This window comes from Carlito syrichta, unplaced genomic scaffold (assembly GCF_000164805.1).
Source record: "Carlito syrichta isolate Samal-C Ts95f unplaced genomic scaffold, Tarsius_syrichta-2.0.1 Scaffold312747, whole genome shotgun sequence".
Taxonomy (NCBI): Eukaryota; Metazoa; Chordata; class Mammalia; order Primates; family Tarsiidae; genus Carlito; species Carlito syrichta.
In genome coordinates, this window is record NW_007256843.1 from 320,224 (window position 1) to 336,828 (window position 16,605).

A 16,605-nucleotide genomic window follows, 5' to 3' on the forward strand; every position below is an offset into this window, starting at 1 on the left:
ATCAATTTTATTATGACATACTGAGAGTAGCTAGCGTAAAGCTAGGCAGATGTGTGTGTGTGTGTGTGTGTGTGTGTGTGTGTCTGTGTATGTGTGTGTCCTTCCAGGTAACGGTAACAAAGTAGCAACACTTCCTGCAGGCCCCTGGGACTGGCCAATCAGCTCACAGTTAGTGCAAGCCAATCAGCTCTGTCTTAGGGCTATGTAAGCATCAGGTTTCTGTTTCAAATCTGCAACCTCTTTGGGCCCGCTCCTGGTCTGGGAGCTTTTCTATCGTGTCCATAAATCTTGCATTCTCAACTTCCATCCATCAGTGTTCCTCATTAAACCTGCGCAGGGGACAAGAACCCAGACCCGAAGAGCTGCAGATTGTCGGAGCCAAAGAGCCATGCACCCCTGAGACTGGCTTGCCAATGGACTGAGCCAGCTCAACCAGGAGAACTGCTGGCAGAAGGTGAGACTCTGAAGCAGATACATTTCTGGGAGCTGGCTTGCCAGTCCACCAAATCAACAACACTCTCAGGGCTTGGCTTGCCAGCCCATTAGAGCCAACACTCCTGGGGCTAGGCCTACTAGCCCACTGAGCTGACACTCTTTGGGCTGTCTTGCCCACCCACTGAACTGACACTCTCAGAGGCGAGGCTGATCAGATAAAAATCCGTATCAATACTAGCTATGAACAATTGTAAAATGAAATTAAAAAATACAATTATAATAGTATAAAAATAAAAGAGTTAGAAACTGAATTTTACAAAACATCTTTAAAACCACTATGCCAAAACTTACAAAAAAATAATGAAAGAAAATAGACAGGCTCTACCTGCCAGCTGTGGCTGCCACTGCCAGTGCCTGAGCATGTCATTCAGGGACCTGAAAATTGATCAGCTCCAGCTGCCAGCTCTGGTACCCAAACAAACCATTGAGGAGGGGTCTGAGGACAGGTCCACCATGCCCACTGCTGCTGCGTCCAGTGTCCATGTGCATTGCTTGGAGGCCTGGGGATCTATCTAGCTGCCTGGCCTGCTAGCATCCCCATACTGAGGACAAGCCCTCTTCCACCTGCCACCACTGGCACCAGTACATGCTTTCCAGGGACCTGAGGACAGGCCCTGCCTTTCACTGCTACTGCTAGTGCTTACCTGGACTGTCTGGTGGCCTGGGGATCAGCTTGCCCTCTCCAACCATGTGTGTTATTCAGGAGCCAAAGGATAGGTCTTCCCTGCTTGTGCACACCATCTGTGGGTCTTGAGATTGGCTGCCTAGCCAGCAGCCTCCCACTGCTGCCACCTGTGCATACTGCTCAGAGCCTGAGAGTCCACTGCCACTACTGCCATGACCAGTGCCATGCACTCATCCCAGGGGCCTGAAGACTTACCTGCCTGCCCACTGATGACACCCAAGCATGCCACCTGGAGGGCTGACAACCAGCTTCCTGGATCTGCTATTGTTGGCACTTGTGAATGCCACCCAGTGGCCTGAGGACTGGCATACTCAGTCCACTTAGTGTCCTCATTCTCAGAAAAGCCTCAATAGTCTCCATTAACAACTATAGCCTTAGCCACTAGGAACTCACAGACATTACTAACGCTGATTACAGCCACCCCCCCAAAACAAAAACTTTACTATAGCATCTGCCCGAATCACAGCCAAAGCACCCTATCCAACCAACATTATAGACACATCTACAGTAAAAAGTCTTTCCCTACAAAATTCAATCCATAAAATTATAAGAGGCAACAGTTATACCAGATGCATATATATCAATGCAAGGGTACAAAAAATAAAAATAAAAAACAAGGAAGCATGGCACATTCAGAGGAACACAATAATTCTGCAGTAACAGATCACAAAGGAAAAAAGAAATCTATAAAATACTTGAAAAAGAATTCAAAATCATAATACAGAGATAAAATAAAACACAAAAAATATTTAAAAATCAGGAAAATGGCCGGGCTCAGTGGATCAGCCTGTAATCCCAGCACTTTGGGAGGCTGAAGTAAGTGGACTGCCTGAGCCTGTGACTTTGAGATCAGCCTGGGCAGCTTGGCGAGACCTTGTCTCTACAATAAATAAAACGTTAGTCAGGTGTGGTAGCATGCACCTGTAGTTCCGGGTACTTAGAAGGTTAAGGTGGAAGGATTGCCTAAGCCCAGCAGGCCAACGCTGGGGTGGCTGTGAGTGTGCCACTGCACTATAGCCTGGGAGATGGAGTGAGACTCCAACTCAAAAAAAAAAAAAATCAGGAAAACAATTCATGATCATGAGAAGTTTAACAAACAGCTATCATAAAAAAGAACTGAACAGAAATCTTGGAACTTATGAATTAAATAAATAAAATTAGGAAAATACAGTTGAGAGCTTCCACGATAAACTACATCAAGCGGAAGAATGAATTTCTAAACCTGAAGACAGATCTTTTGAAATAACACAGTCAGGCAAAGAAAGAAAGAATGAACGAAAGAAAGTCTATATGATATATGGGACACCACAAACAACCAAATATTCAGATTTCAGGAGTTACAGAAGGAGAAGAGATGGGCAAAGGCATAAAATACCTACTTAACAAAATAATAGCTGAAAAAGCCCATGTCTTGCAAAAGATATAGACATCCAGATACAGGAAGCTCAAAGATCCCCAAAGAGATTCAAGATCAATCTAAAAATGCCCTTCTCCAAGGCACATTATAGTCAAAACATTAAAACGATAGTTTTAACTAACAGTGTATTTCTCAGCAGAAACCTTAGAGGCAGAAATGCTATGATATACTCAAAGTGCTGAAAGAAAAAACAAACAAACAATAACTAAGCTGTCAGTCAAGAATACTATCCATAGCAGTTATCTTTCAAAAATGAAGAAGAAATAAAGTCTTTCGCAGAGAAGCAAAATCTGAGGGAAGTCATCACCACTAGACTGGCCCTATAAGAAATGCTTACAGAAGCCTTACACTGGAAAGTGAAAGGATAGTATCTATCATCACAAAAACACATGGAAGAATAAAACTCACTGGTAGAAGAGAAACACAAATGAGAAAAAGAAAAAAAGTCAAACTTTATTGCTAAAATCCCCCACCAAATTGTAAAGATAAATTATAAAAGAGGAAGAAAGTCACAATGAATATACAATAAGATCAGAAAACAACCAAATTACAAAGTTATGTTCTCACCTATCAATAACAACCTTGAATATAAATTCCCCAATTGAAATATACAGACTGGCTGAATGAATTAAAAAAACAACAATAACAAAACAAGACCCAGCTATATGCTGCCTACCAGAAACTTACTTCACCTTTAAAGACAGACTCAGACTGAAAATGAAGGGAATGGGTCACCTGAGACTCAATCCTCACCACTGCACAACATATCCATGTAACAAACATGCATGTGTACCCCCGAATCTAAAATTAAAAAAATAATTACTTTAAAAAAGAACTAGAACAAGACAAAGCTGCCTACTTTTACCACTCTTATTCAACATAGTAATTGGAGTCTTAGCCAGAGCTATCAGACAAGAGAAAAAACAAGGCATCCAAACAGTAAAAAAGAAAGTCGAATTGTCCCTCTATGAAGACAGCATGACTATATATATACAGAAAAACCTAAAGACTCCACCAAAAAACACTTAGAAATAATGAACAAATTCAGTATAGTTGCAGGATACAAAATTAACATATAATATCAGTAAATTCTCAGTACACCAGTAACAAATTAGCTGAAAAGGAAAACGAGAACCGCAACCCCATTTGCAATAGCTACAAAAAATATATAAAATTCCTAGGAATAAATTTAATCAAGGAAGTGAAAGGCCTCTACAAGGAAAATTACAAAACATTGATGAAATAAATTGAGGAGGACACACAAAAAAATGGAAAGCTTCATGCTCATCAATTGGAAGAATTAGTACTGTTAAAATGATCATACTACCCAAAGTAATCTACAGATTCAATGCAATCCTTATCAAAATACCAATGACATTCTTCACAGAAATAGAAACAAAAATCTTAAAATTTGTATGGAATCACAAAAGACCCCAAATAGCCAAAGAAATCTTGAGCAAAAGGAACAAAGCTGGAGGCATCACACTATCTGACTTCAAAATACATTACAAAGCTCTAGTACCAAAACAGCATGGTATTCATATAAAAAGAGACACATACCCAGAAGTAAGTCCAGGTATTTACCGGTAACCTATTTTTGACAAAGATGCCAAGAAGTTATATTGGGAAAAGAGTACTCTCTAATAAATGGTGCTAGGAAAACTGAACATCCACACGTAGAAGTAAGAAACTATAACACACACACACACACACACACACACACACACACACACACACACACACACACACACACACAAACTCTAAGCAGATTAAAGACTTAAACACAGGACCCCAAGCTATATAACTACTAGAAAAAAAAAAACTCCAGGACACTGGTCAAAGCAGATTTTATAGCTAAGACTTTGAAGGCACAGGCAACAAATACAAAAATAGACAAACAGTACTACATTAAATTAAAAATCTTTGCACAGCAAAGGAAATAATCAACAGAGTGATAAGACAACCTGTAGAATAGGAAAAATATTTGCAAACTATTATTCTGACAAGTAACTAACATCCAGAATATACAAAGAACTCAAACAACTCAACAGTAAAATACTAAATAATATCATTAAAATGTAGGCAAAGGATCTGACTAGATATTTATCAAAAAAAGGTATATATATGGCCAATAGGTATATGAAAAAATGATCAACATCACTAATCATCAGGAAATATGAATCAAAACCCCAGTAAGAATGTGATACTGGCATAAGTACAGATATATAGATCAACAGAACTGAATATATTCCAGTTAGAGTGGCTATTGTTAAAAAGACAAAAAATAACCAATGCTGGTGAGGATACAGGCTAAAGGAAATTCTTATACACTGTTATTGGGAATATAAATTAATGCAGCCATTATGGAAAATGGAGATTTCCCAAAAAACTAAAAACAGAATTAACCATATGATCCAGCAATCCCCCTACTGGGTATTCATCCAAAGGAAAGGAAATCAGTATATCAAAGGCATGCCTGCATTCCATGTTTATTGCAGCATCATTCACAATAGCCAAGATATGGAACCAACCTAAGTGTCCATCAACAGATGACTAGATAAAGATATAAATTCCATGTGAATATATATGCACAATGGATACTATTTGGCTTAAAAAAAAATGAAAGCTTGTCATTTGCAGTAACATGGATGTAACTGGAGGTCATTATATTAAGCTAAATAAGCCAGGCACAGAAAGACAAATATGTTCTCACTCACATGTGAGAGCTAAAAAAGTTGATCTCATGGAGATGGAGAGTAGAATGATGTTTACCAGAGGCTGGAATGAATAGGGGAGTGATGAAGAGAGGCTGGCTAATAGGTACAAGTATACAGTTAGGAGAAAGAAGTTCTTGTGTTCAACAGCACAGTAGAGTGACAACAGTTGACAATAGTTTATTGTATATTTCAAAATAGCTAGAAGAGAAGATTTAAAATGTTCTCAGTACAAAGAAATGATAAATGTTTGAGGTGATGGATATCCTAATTATTCAAATTTGATCATTACACATAGTATGCATGTATCAAAATATCACATATACTCCATAAATTTGAGCAATTATTTTGTATTAATAAAAAACTGAAAAGAAAATATTAAGAATGCTTAAATAAATTGATATGTTCTGTTCATAAATTGAAAGATCCAATATTGCTAGAAGTCAATTCTCCTCAAATTATAGATTCAATGTGATCCCAGTAAAAATTCCCACAGTATTTCCTATAGGAATTGATAATCTGATGGCAATGAGAATAGTTCAAACAATTCTGAAACAAGAATAGTGGTAGAGGAATTAAACTACTTTATTTCAAGAATTATTATAATATTATTAAGACTGTGATACTGGCATAAGTACAGATATATAGATCAATAAAACTGAATACATCCCATAGGAGATTCACATACATATGACCTGTTGGTTTTCTTGTTTGTTTTTTAAATAATTATTTTATTTTATTTTAAAAATGTGGAGTACAAATAAGGGTTAGGTTGTTTTTAATGCAAGGTAATGGGGAAAGGATAGTCTTCAAAAGATGGTTGTGGAACAACTGGCTATCTGATTGGGGAAAAAAAAGCTACTCTTAACTCACATCAGACCTCAAAAATTTAACTAAAAAATGTTTAGGACCATAGTCCAAACAGAAAACCTAAGACTATAACACTTATAGTAGAAAACATAAGAGAATATATCACAATCTAGGTGCAGGCAAAAATTTCTTAGAACATAAAAAGCACTCATCATAAAAGACAAAATTGATAAATTAGTCCTTATCAAAATTAAAGGCTTCCAATCTAGAAAATAAAAAGACTAGAAAAAATATTCACTATATATACCTGAAAATGACCAGCATCTAGAAAATATAAAGAACTATTAGAACTATCATAACAAACTCAAAATTTAAAAAGACAAAATATATTAACAAATACTTTACTAAAGAGGATATATGAATGGCCAATAAGTATATAAAAAGATATTCAGTATCATTAGTCAATGTCATTAATCAGCAGTCAAATACAAATCAAAACCAAGATGAGACACCATAATCCACTCAAATGGCCACATTTAAAAAGACTGACAGTATTTAATGTTGATGAAGGAACTGGAATACTCATATATTCCAGGCAGTACAGGCACTTTGGAAAACACTGGCAATTTCTTATAAAGTTAAACACAAACATAAAATATGATCTATCAATCCCACTTCTAGGGAAACCAAAACATAATCTCACACAAAGATTTGTACACTAATGTGCATGTAAGCTTTATTCATAAGAGTAAAAAACTAGAAACAATTCAAATATTTATCAACAGGTAAATAGATAAATGAATATACAGCTATATCTCAGAAACATTTATATTGAATGAAAGAAGTCAGATATAAGAGTACATATCTATTATTTCACTTTAAAAAATTATACAATAAGCAAAGCTAATCTATATGATGGAAAGCAGATCAATTGATGATGGGTCACAAGGGAAATTTCTAGGGTGACAAATATTTTATATCTTTTTTTTTTTTTTTTGAGTCAGAGTCTCACTTTGTTGCCCAGGCTACTGCAGCCTCAATATGTTGGGCTCAGGCAATGCTTCTGCCTCAGCCTTCCAAGTAGCTAGAACTACAGGCATGGCACTACCAAGACAGCTATTTTAAAAATTTATTGGAGACAGGATCTCATCATGTTGCCCAGGTTGGTCTCGAATTCCTGGGATCAGGAAATTCTTTCACTTCCATCTCCAAAAGTGCTGGGATTACAGGTGTTAGCTACCATGCCCAGTCAATTTTTTATATCTTGATTGTGGTGGTAATGATGATTTAGGGATATGCATTTGTCAAAGCTCATCAAACTGAACACTTGAAATTTGTTACATTTTTTGTATATATAGTAAATCTTGACAAACTGATTCAAAAAAATTATTAGGTCATAATAATACTTAAAATACAAAAATACCCATTTGCAACCACTGGAGGTGACTAGTACTTGCTAACTGCAATGGGGAAAAAGAACCCTAGCTGAGCGCAGTGGCTCACCTGTAGTCCAAGCACTTTGGGAGGTGGAGGTGAGAGGATTGCCTGAGTCCAGGGGTTCGAGACCAGCCTGGGCAACATGGCGAGCCCTTGTCTCTACAACAAATCAAAAAATTAGCTGGGCATGGTGATGCATGCCTGTAGTTCCAGCTGAGCCCAACAGGTTGAGGCTGTGCTGGTTCTGAGTGTGCAACTGCACTCCAGCCTGGGCGACACAGAGTGAGACTCCAACTTAAAAAAAAAAAAAAGAAACTTTACCATGAAAAACTGCCTTAAATGACCACTCTTAGTATCATTAATTGCTGGACAACTTTATAATTCTTCATGTGGTGAAAAATATAGCATCACTTCTAAACTATTCCTGCCTAAAATACTAACCTGCATCTAATCAGGCCTTAGGATCTAATTTTCATAATATAGAACAGAAATAATGAGTCAATCTAATAAACACATAAAGCCAGTATTTCAAAATATAATAACTGAATCTAGATGTTAGAAAATACATGTTTATTCTTCATCTTTTATGTATGCTTGAACATTTTCACAATAAAAAATGAAAAAAGTTATTAGTCAAGAGGTCTGTTAACAGCATGAATACAGTGAAGCCTCACAATAACAGGCCCTGTGGTAATATAAATTTGGATACAATGTCATTAGAAATTTTGTTTTTATAGTAGGCTCACCTTTGTTATTTCATTGACTTTGCAATAATGAAGCATCACATTTTATGTAACAAATTTCTGGGCCTCTCTTATCCCACTATGGCAAGAGGTTTGGAATTTTTGAGTCATTGAGATACAAGAGTTTCATAGTAATTCTGAACTACTGGTGTACAACAGCACCCTGTGAGATGGTCATTTAAGAGAAAATGGCAGCCGGGCTTGGTGGCTCAGCCTGTAATCCTGGCACTTTGGGAAGCCGAGGTGAGTAGATTGCCTGAACCCGTGGGTTTGAGACCAGCTCAGGCAACTTGGTGAGACCTTGTCTCTACAATAAAATTTTTAAAAAAACCAAACAGCGGGGCAAGGTAGCGCGAGTCTGTAGTTTCGGCTACTTGGAAGGCTGAGGTGGAAGGATCACTGGAGTCCAGCAGGTCGACGCTGGGGTGGCCGTGAGTGTGCGTGCCACTGTACTCCAGCCTGAGCGAAGGAGTGAGACTCCAACTCCAAAAAACAAAACAAAACAACAACAACAAAGAGAAAACGGTATCTATAAAAAATGTTTTTATAGGACAGGGTGCAGTGGCTCACACCTGTAATCACAGTACTTTGGGAGGCAAAGGCAGGAGGATTGCTTGAGCCTATCAGTTTGAGATCAGCCTAGACAACATGGTGAGATCCCGTCTCTACAAAAAATCAAATAATTAGCTGGGTGTGGTGGCACACACCTGTAGTCCCAGCAACTTAAAAGGCTGAGACAGAAGGCTCACCTGAGACTAAGAAGTTGAAGCTGCAATGAGCCATGATCATGCCACTCCAGCCAGAGTAAGACCTTCACTCAAATACATTTACAAAAAATAAAAACAATAATTTGATTTTTCCCTTTTGTTAATTCACTTGATACTACATATATTGAACTTTTGCTGTCAAATGTACATTTGATTCTGATCTTAAAATATAGCTATTATCTTGGAGAAAGGCCACACCAGAGTCTAGTAAAGCAATGGCCTATTTTTTTTCCTAAAGCCATTTTCTTTGTAGTTATCACAGGGATTACATTTAACATCTGAATGCTGTAACACTCTGAGGCAAGCTACTTTTAAAATAGATGTGTGTCAGATAATTAATGTGTTTGTGTATGACAAAAAGCATTTCAAAAAATTCAAAAACGAAGTTAAAGGTTAAGAACATTGCTATTAAAGTTTATTTAAGCAGTTGTTGCCTCATTTCAATTCTTGAATTGGTCAGACGCTATAAACAGTGCCATAGCTAGTACATATATTCTCATAACAATCATAGAGATAACAATTTAATAATAGCTTGTTTTTCACTGTATGCCTAGTATTTTCATCAGTATCTGGCACACAGCAGGTACTTATTAAGGTGTTGAATTAATCAATTAGTAAATCTTCCCCCTAATGAACTATTCAAGAATTAATTAATCACTATTAACCCCTATACTTTGGAAAAGCATAGGGTATTTATATTTTTAATTTATTTGCCTTTAAAAAAACCCAAATAAACAGGGTCTCACTCTGTTGCCTAAGTTGAAGTGCAGTAGCATAATCAAGGCTCACTGTTACTGCAAATTCCTGGGATCAAGCGATCCTCTTGCCTCAACCTCCTGAGTAGCTAGAATTACAAGCATGTACCATCATGCCTGGCTAATTTTTTATTTGTAGGTATGGGGCTCCCACTATGTTGCCCAGAATGGTCTCAATCTTCTGGCCTCAAGTGATCTTCCTGTTCTGGTCTCCCAAAGCATCTGGTCACCACACCCAGCCTATTTTTAGTTTCTTCTGACTGAAAAAGTTCTTTAACCTATTACTGAGTGTCAAAAAAGATTATTAGCAACACAGAATGAAAACATAATATAGAAAAAACTAGATAATGTAGATTAGCCAAGGGTTAGGCCATAATTCATGTTAGTAAGAGTTAAGAAGCAAACACAAAGGCTACAATAGAATTTTAACCAGCTTTCTCCTTTTTGTATAGGTACTTATAATAAATAAAGTAAATAACTATTGAGTGGGAAGAGAAAATCCAATACAAATGACATACAGGCAGAAGAAAGGGAAATGGTATATACAGAAATCATTATTGTCAATTCCTTTGAAGACTCTTGTGCTCCAGTCTATCCAAAAATTTTATTATGACAATCCTTATAAGTACTACCCCAATAAATATGCCCTCATATTTGCCAGCTAATTTTAGCTGGGCTATTTTTTTGTGTCTGGTAAGTGAAGACCAAGTGAGACATCGTTTTAAGATTACAGTAGTATTAATTCAATTTTACAGATATTCAAACTTGAGATAATCTGGAATCACAGTTTTATCATACTACATTATATATTTTAGCATACTACATTACATGTTTTTAATAAGAAAACTATCTTTGAGAATGCAGACTTACATAGGAGAGGTGAGACATTGTGTTGTGAGAATTTCACTTCATACTTTTAGTTTTAAACAAACATAGTCTAGTTTAGCACATTATAGAAATAACCAGTCATTTGGCCTAAATGAAGACTGTGTGCTTCATACCTACTACTGGGGTTAGAGGGTAGGGTTTGGTGGAGTTAGGGTACCAGACAGTGACACGATAGATGGAGTCTGAAAATGGAAAATATAAGAAATGGAAAATAAATGAAACAGCCCTCAGAAAACTTCTGAGGTTTGTCTCAAAATAATCACTCCTGTTCCACCAAGGCTCTGAAACTGGCTTCATCTGGAGTGTGGAGAAACAACAGGAAAAGCTCTTCTACCACGGGCCAGTGTTTCTCAAAGTAGGCAAGGGCTTGCCAACCGTACTTGGCCAGAGCCCTAGGACAGTGGGTTAGCCATGACCCTGAATTCAGAGAGGAAAATGGCTATTCACTGTACACCCTGCCCTCCTTACTGCGGATCAAACTGCCAGGAATTAAGTGGAGGCAGAGTACTGGAGTTCTTCTAGATCAGGCAGATGGCAAGCCTGTGCTGATTCAAACAACTTCCATGGGGCTGTGCCAAAAACATACACATATTCCCTATACTTGTTGATGCTGCCTTTCCCCTCACCCCACAACCACTGAAGCACTTCCTTAAAGCCTCTAGCAATCTGAAGGGATGTTTGAAAATTATTAGTTTAGATTAACCCTCAACCAATGCAAGAGTCCCCTGTATGAGTCCCTGACAGATGCTAACCCAGTCTTCTCAACACTTGTGCTGCATATGTCCCGGGGTGCTTACTCTGCTGTTGGGAAGCTCTGACTGTTAGAGAGTATTTATTTCCCAACACCAAATTCACATCAGCCTCCTTCCTACCCTCATCTTTTGGTTGAAGTTCTGCCTCTTGAGGCTGCATGGCATAAATCAATGCTATCCCTTTTTCTCTGAACAATCAATATTACTCATCTGCCAACTCTTTTCTGTGTTACTTGCCCTGACAACTCCTCCTATGGTAATTTCTGAGTCTTCTGGGTTCCTTAAGTATTACCTGAATGGACCACTCCTTGGCACTTATGTTTTATCATCTGTTATCTCTGGTACTTTCTATGCCTTCCTAAAAAGAACATAACTTCTTAAGGGTCTCTGTCTTTTAGAAATCTCTACTTCCATATTCCTTCACCATGTTGTAACTGAGTAGATAAACACACTTGCACAGGTCCTCCATGAACTGGCCCTAGTCACAATAATTTACTTATTTTCTACAACACTTCCTTACAAAACTCCCCCAATCATATCCAACTAGTGAACTATATCTTGTGTCTTCTTCCTTTGCTAATATTTTGTTGTTTCTCATCTTAACCCCTTCCCCTCTAGGGCAGAGAGTGTTAGCTTCAGGTATATGAACTCTGGACAGAATGTTTCATAGCTTTCATAGAAACCCCAAAAGGTCCCATGACTCCAAAAAAGATAAAAATTCACAAGTATTTTCAAACCTTGTCTGCTTAACCCAAACTTCCCTATCCTTAGAAGACCAGCTCATGTCACTGGATCCAGGGAACTTGCCATGTATGAGAGATTTTCTGAACTTACACGTGTATCAATTTTCCTACCATTAACTTGACTGACGTATACTTTGTGAAAACTTTAAAATTAGTACTTTCATTGTGACTTCTTTTGTTATGCAATGTTTCATGATTATAAACTCTTCACAGCATGTTCAGTATTTCTTGTTATATGTACTTCCTTTTACAAAGTAGGTACAAAATAAATAAACTAATGTGGACACAATGATGAGTCTCTACACACTCAACGTGTGTAGAGACTCAGTTTTAAAGGTGCATATTATAGCTGTGATACTGTCATTACAGCTGGGCAAAATGCTACTATAAGCTGCCACCTTACCTCTGCTTTACGGATATTTTCTCTAGTTTCATCTATTTTCTGTTCCAGCTCTGCTCGGCTTTGTTCTGACACAGCAACTCCATGACATTCCAGATCATTTAGAACCTGTTAAAGAAAACAGGAAAATAATGGTGACTTTTTCTTTTTGTTTCGCTTCTTTAAGAAACTAGAGTGTTTAGATAATTCAAAAGGCTTTAGTAACTAGTAGTCATAATTCCTTTTTAAAATATTTATTTCATGCAGGTATCTACCTCCCAGTGGATGAGGCTAGTTATACTAGGCATGTGTTGTATTAATTTTACTGCCCATGCATCTCCTGGGAGATAAGCAAACTACCACAATAAAAATAATAATAATAACATAACCATTTCTTCTGATCTATAGTCCTTCTCATTTACAGATTTTTTTTTTTTCAGACAGCTACATTTATGAACAAAGTAACTAGGATATGATATACTCAAGGCCAATTTTTAATTTTCCTTTTGGACAAGAACTGAACACTAAATTTCTATTTTTTTTCTTCAAAATGTCTTTTAAAACACATGATTTTCAAGATATAGACCGCATCTTAATGGGAGTTTGTTGTAAATAGTGTTCAAATATATCTGGTACATTAAAATATATATATTTATTTCATTTACTTATTTATTTAATGAACTTAAAAATTTTTTGAAATAGTTAAGGACTTGCTAGTTGTGAAACTAGTATAGAGAGTACCTTCACCTAACTTATCCTAACAATACAACTTATATAACTATAGTAGAGTATAAAAACCAAGAAATTTACATTGGCATAATCTACAGACCTTATTTGCATCACACAAGTTTTGACATGCATAACTTTAATTTTAAAAATTACATAAATATATTTATAGAAAACTAATACAAAATGCAAAAAAGTCTCCATTATATTGACAAAATCTACCATGTGCTCTCCACCCCAATATAATTATCATCCCATCAATTTATGTGTATTTTTCCAGTTTCTTCTCTATTTCCATAGATACTTGCACCAACAGAAAATCTTGCTTAAAAATAATAAAGTGAAATATATAATTCCCTGAAGGTATCTAAGACATTATTTCATGTTTAAAAATAAACTGACCTCTTTGTCTTTATTTAATCCATAGATTCAATACTTTAACTGCACCATATTTTGTTCACGCTTACTCTATTGCTATTCGAATTTTCAAACTTCTCAATAATAGTACAGTATCAATAATCTAGTCAACTATTCTTTAAACAAATATGGAAATATTTAAGATAAAAATGTTAGGTGAAAATTATGTTTTAATTTTAATAGACATTGCCAAATTGTCCCCAATCCTAATTGTACTTAGTCTTTTACATATAGTATGTAGCAGCATATTTCCCTATACCTTACCAACACTGGATATTGCCAATCTTTAAAATTATGCCAATATGAGATTTTAAAAAAATGATTTATGTTGTTGGCCATGTGTATTTCTACTTCCTTTTTTCTTTTTTTTTTAAGTTGGGGTCTTACTCTGTCATCTAGGCTGGAGTGCAGTGGCATGCTCGTGGCTATTGCTGCCTTACCTGCTGGGTTCAGGCGATCCTTTCGCCTCAGCCTTCCAAGTACCTGGAACTACAGGCACATGCCATCATGCCCAGCTAATGTTTTGATTTACTGTAGACATAAGGTCTTGAACCCCTGGGCTCAGACACGCTCTTGCCTTCATCTCTCAAAGTGCTGGATTACAGACGTGAGCCACACTGCAACTGGCTTGTATTTCTACTTCTGTAAATGGGCAGTTCATATCCTCTTATCTATTTCTACTTTTTAGTTTTTTTATTATTTAAGTATATTTCTTTCTAGTTATTAGTCCTTTTTCTGTTATGTTACAAACACTTCCTCCCATTCTATCCCCTCTCTCTTTTTATGCCCTTTTGTTATACATAAATTTTTAGTTTTTATGTGGTCATATTTACCAGTTTTTTCTCCTTTTAGCTCCTGAGCTTTGTGTCTTGCTTAAGAAAGCATATGTAATATACAAAAATATTATGCATTTTTCCAGTTTTTAATAATCTTGTGTTTAGTCCTTAGTTCTTTATTTCTTCTGAAATTTATTTTGTATATAGTGAAAAGGAAGAATTTAGCTTTATATTTTTTCCTAAATACACAGAAAATTGCTTTAACACCATTTATTCAATCCTTTCCCCAAAGATTTGAAATCCCATTAATATATTTTTATTATGAAGAAATTAAAATATACTCAAAGGTAGAGAGACCAGTACAACAATCTCCCATATATTATTACTGAGATTCAAAATTTGTCAAATTTTTCCATATTTGCATCACCTGTCCTTTTCTTTCTTTGCTAAAGCATTTTAAAGCAAATTATAGATATGATATTATTTCACTCCTACATGCTTTGATAAAAGTCTCTAAATGTAAAATTTAAAAAATATAACCACAATACCATTATCAGATCTAAGGATAATTTTTTGATAGCCTCTAACGTGCTGTTCATCATTAAATTTCTCTGCCTGCCTCAAAAATGCCCTTTCATGGCCGGGCGTGGTAGCTCAAGTCTGTAATCCCAGCACTTTGGTAGGCTGAAGCGAGAAGATTACCTAAGCTCAGGGGTTCGAGACCAGCCCGGGCAACTTGGTAAGACCTTGTCTCTACAATAAATCAAAAAATAAACCGGGCAAGGCAGTGCACGCCTATGGTTCCAACGACTTGAAAGGCTGAGGAGAAGGGTTGCCTGAGCCCAGCAGGTTGAGGCTGCGGTAGCCATGAGCGTGTCACTACACTCTAGCCTTGGCGAAAGAGTGAGACTCCTACTCAAAAAAAAATAAAATAAAATAAAATAAATGCCCTTTAATGATTGGTTGGTTTGAATCAGTATCTAAATAAAGCCCTTAAGAAAATTCCTATATATACACACATCATTTTTTAAAATGTATTTCACTTTTGTGTCATAACAATTCTTTTTCTTTCCTTTTTTTGAGTTGGGGTCTTACGCTGTTGCTCAGGTTAGAGTGCAGTAACACAATCATGGCTCACTGCAGCCTTGACCTCCTGGGCTCAGGCAGTCCTTTTGTCTCAGTCTCCCAAGTATTGGGACTACAGGCACATGTCACTGTTCTCGGCTAATTTTTTGATTTTTTTTTTGGTAGAGATGAGGTTTTGCTATGTTGCCCAGGATGGTCTTGAACTCCTGGATTCAAGCAATCCTCTCACTTCAGTCTCCCAAAGTGCTTGAATTACAGACATGAGCCACTACAACTGGCTCACAGTTTTAATTACTATGGTCATTATTGCATGTTTCAGTATGTGGTAAGGCATGTAAGTCTCGTTATTGCTCTTGGTTATTCTTGTGCATTTAAAAAATTCCATATACAGCTTAGAACCCAATTGTCAAGTTCCTTAAAGATATCTTGTAAGTTTCACTGGGACTGTATTAAAATTACAAGCAGTAAAAATCTACATATTTTCCATCTCTCCAATTAAACATGTCTCTTTTATATTCTTTGGTTAAAAAAGTCTTTCTTCTTACAGGTCATACAATTTAACTGGTTTATTCATCAGTATTTTATTGCTGTAGTGAATAATTTTTTCCCAACTGCATTTGTGATTTACTATAGCTAGTTAATAGGAAAATTAAAGACTTTAAAAAATTTAGTTTTGTATCTATTCACCCTACTAAACTCTTATTGACAGTTGGGGCTCTTAGATTTTGGGGGGCACAATATCATATTATCTACAAATAAAATGACATATACTTTTTCCTGACATCCAAACTCATTACTTATTTTTTTTCATTAATGCATTGATTATCCTCTTATGACACTGATGATGGATGATAATGGGTACTATTTTCTTGTTTTATACTTGTAATAGACAGAATGCACCCGAGGATATATAAACTATCCCTGGGATTATGCATATAAGAGATGTAATTCACAGATAATATTAGTGTTATGGACCTTAAGAAAATGAGATAACTCTTTTTTTTTTTTTTTTTTG

General features: G+C 36.4%; 1 protein-coding gene across 1 annotated transcript in view; it reads right to left on the bottom strand.

Moving 5' to 3' along the window:
• Positions 1-16,605, bottom strand: part of FCHSD2 (FCH and double SH3 domains 2) — a 180,237-nt gene that overhangs the window by 34,380 nt on the left and 129,252 nt on the right. Inside the window, exon 9 of the mRNA XM_008070054.2 lies at positions 12,610-12,714. Within this exon, the coding sequence (XP_008068245.1) occupies positions 12,610-12,714 (105 nt within the window). The remainder of the gene's footprint in view (positions 1-12,609; positions 12,715-16,605) is intronic.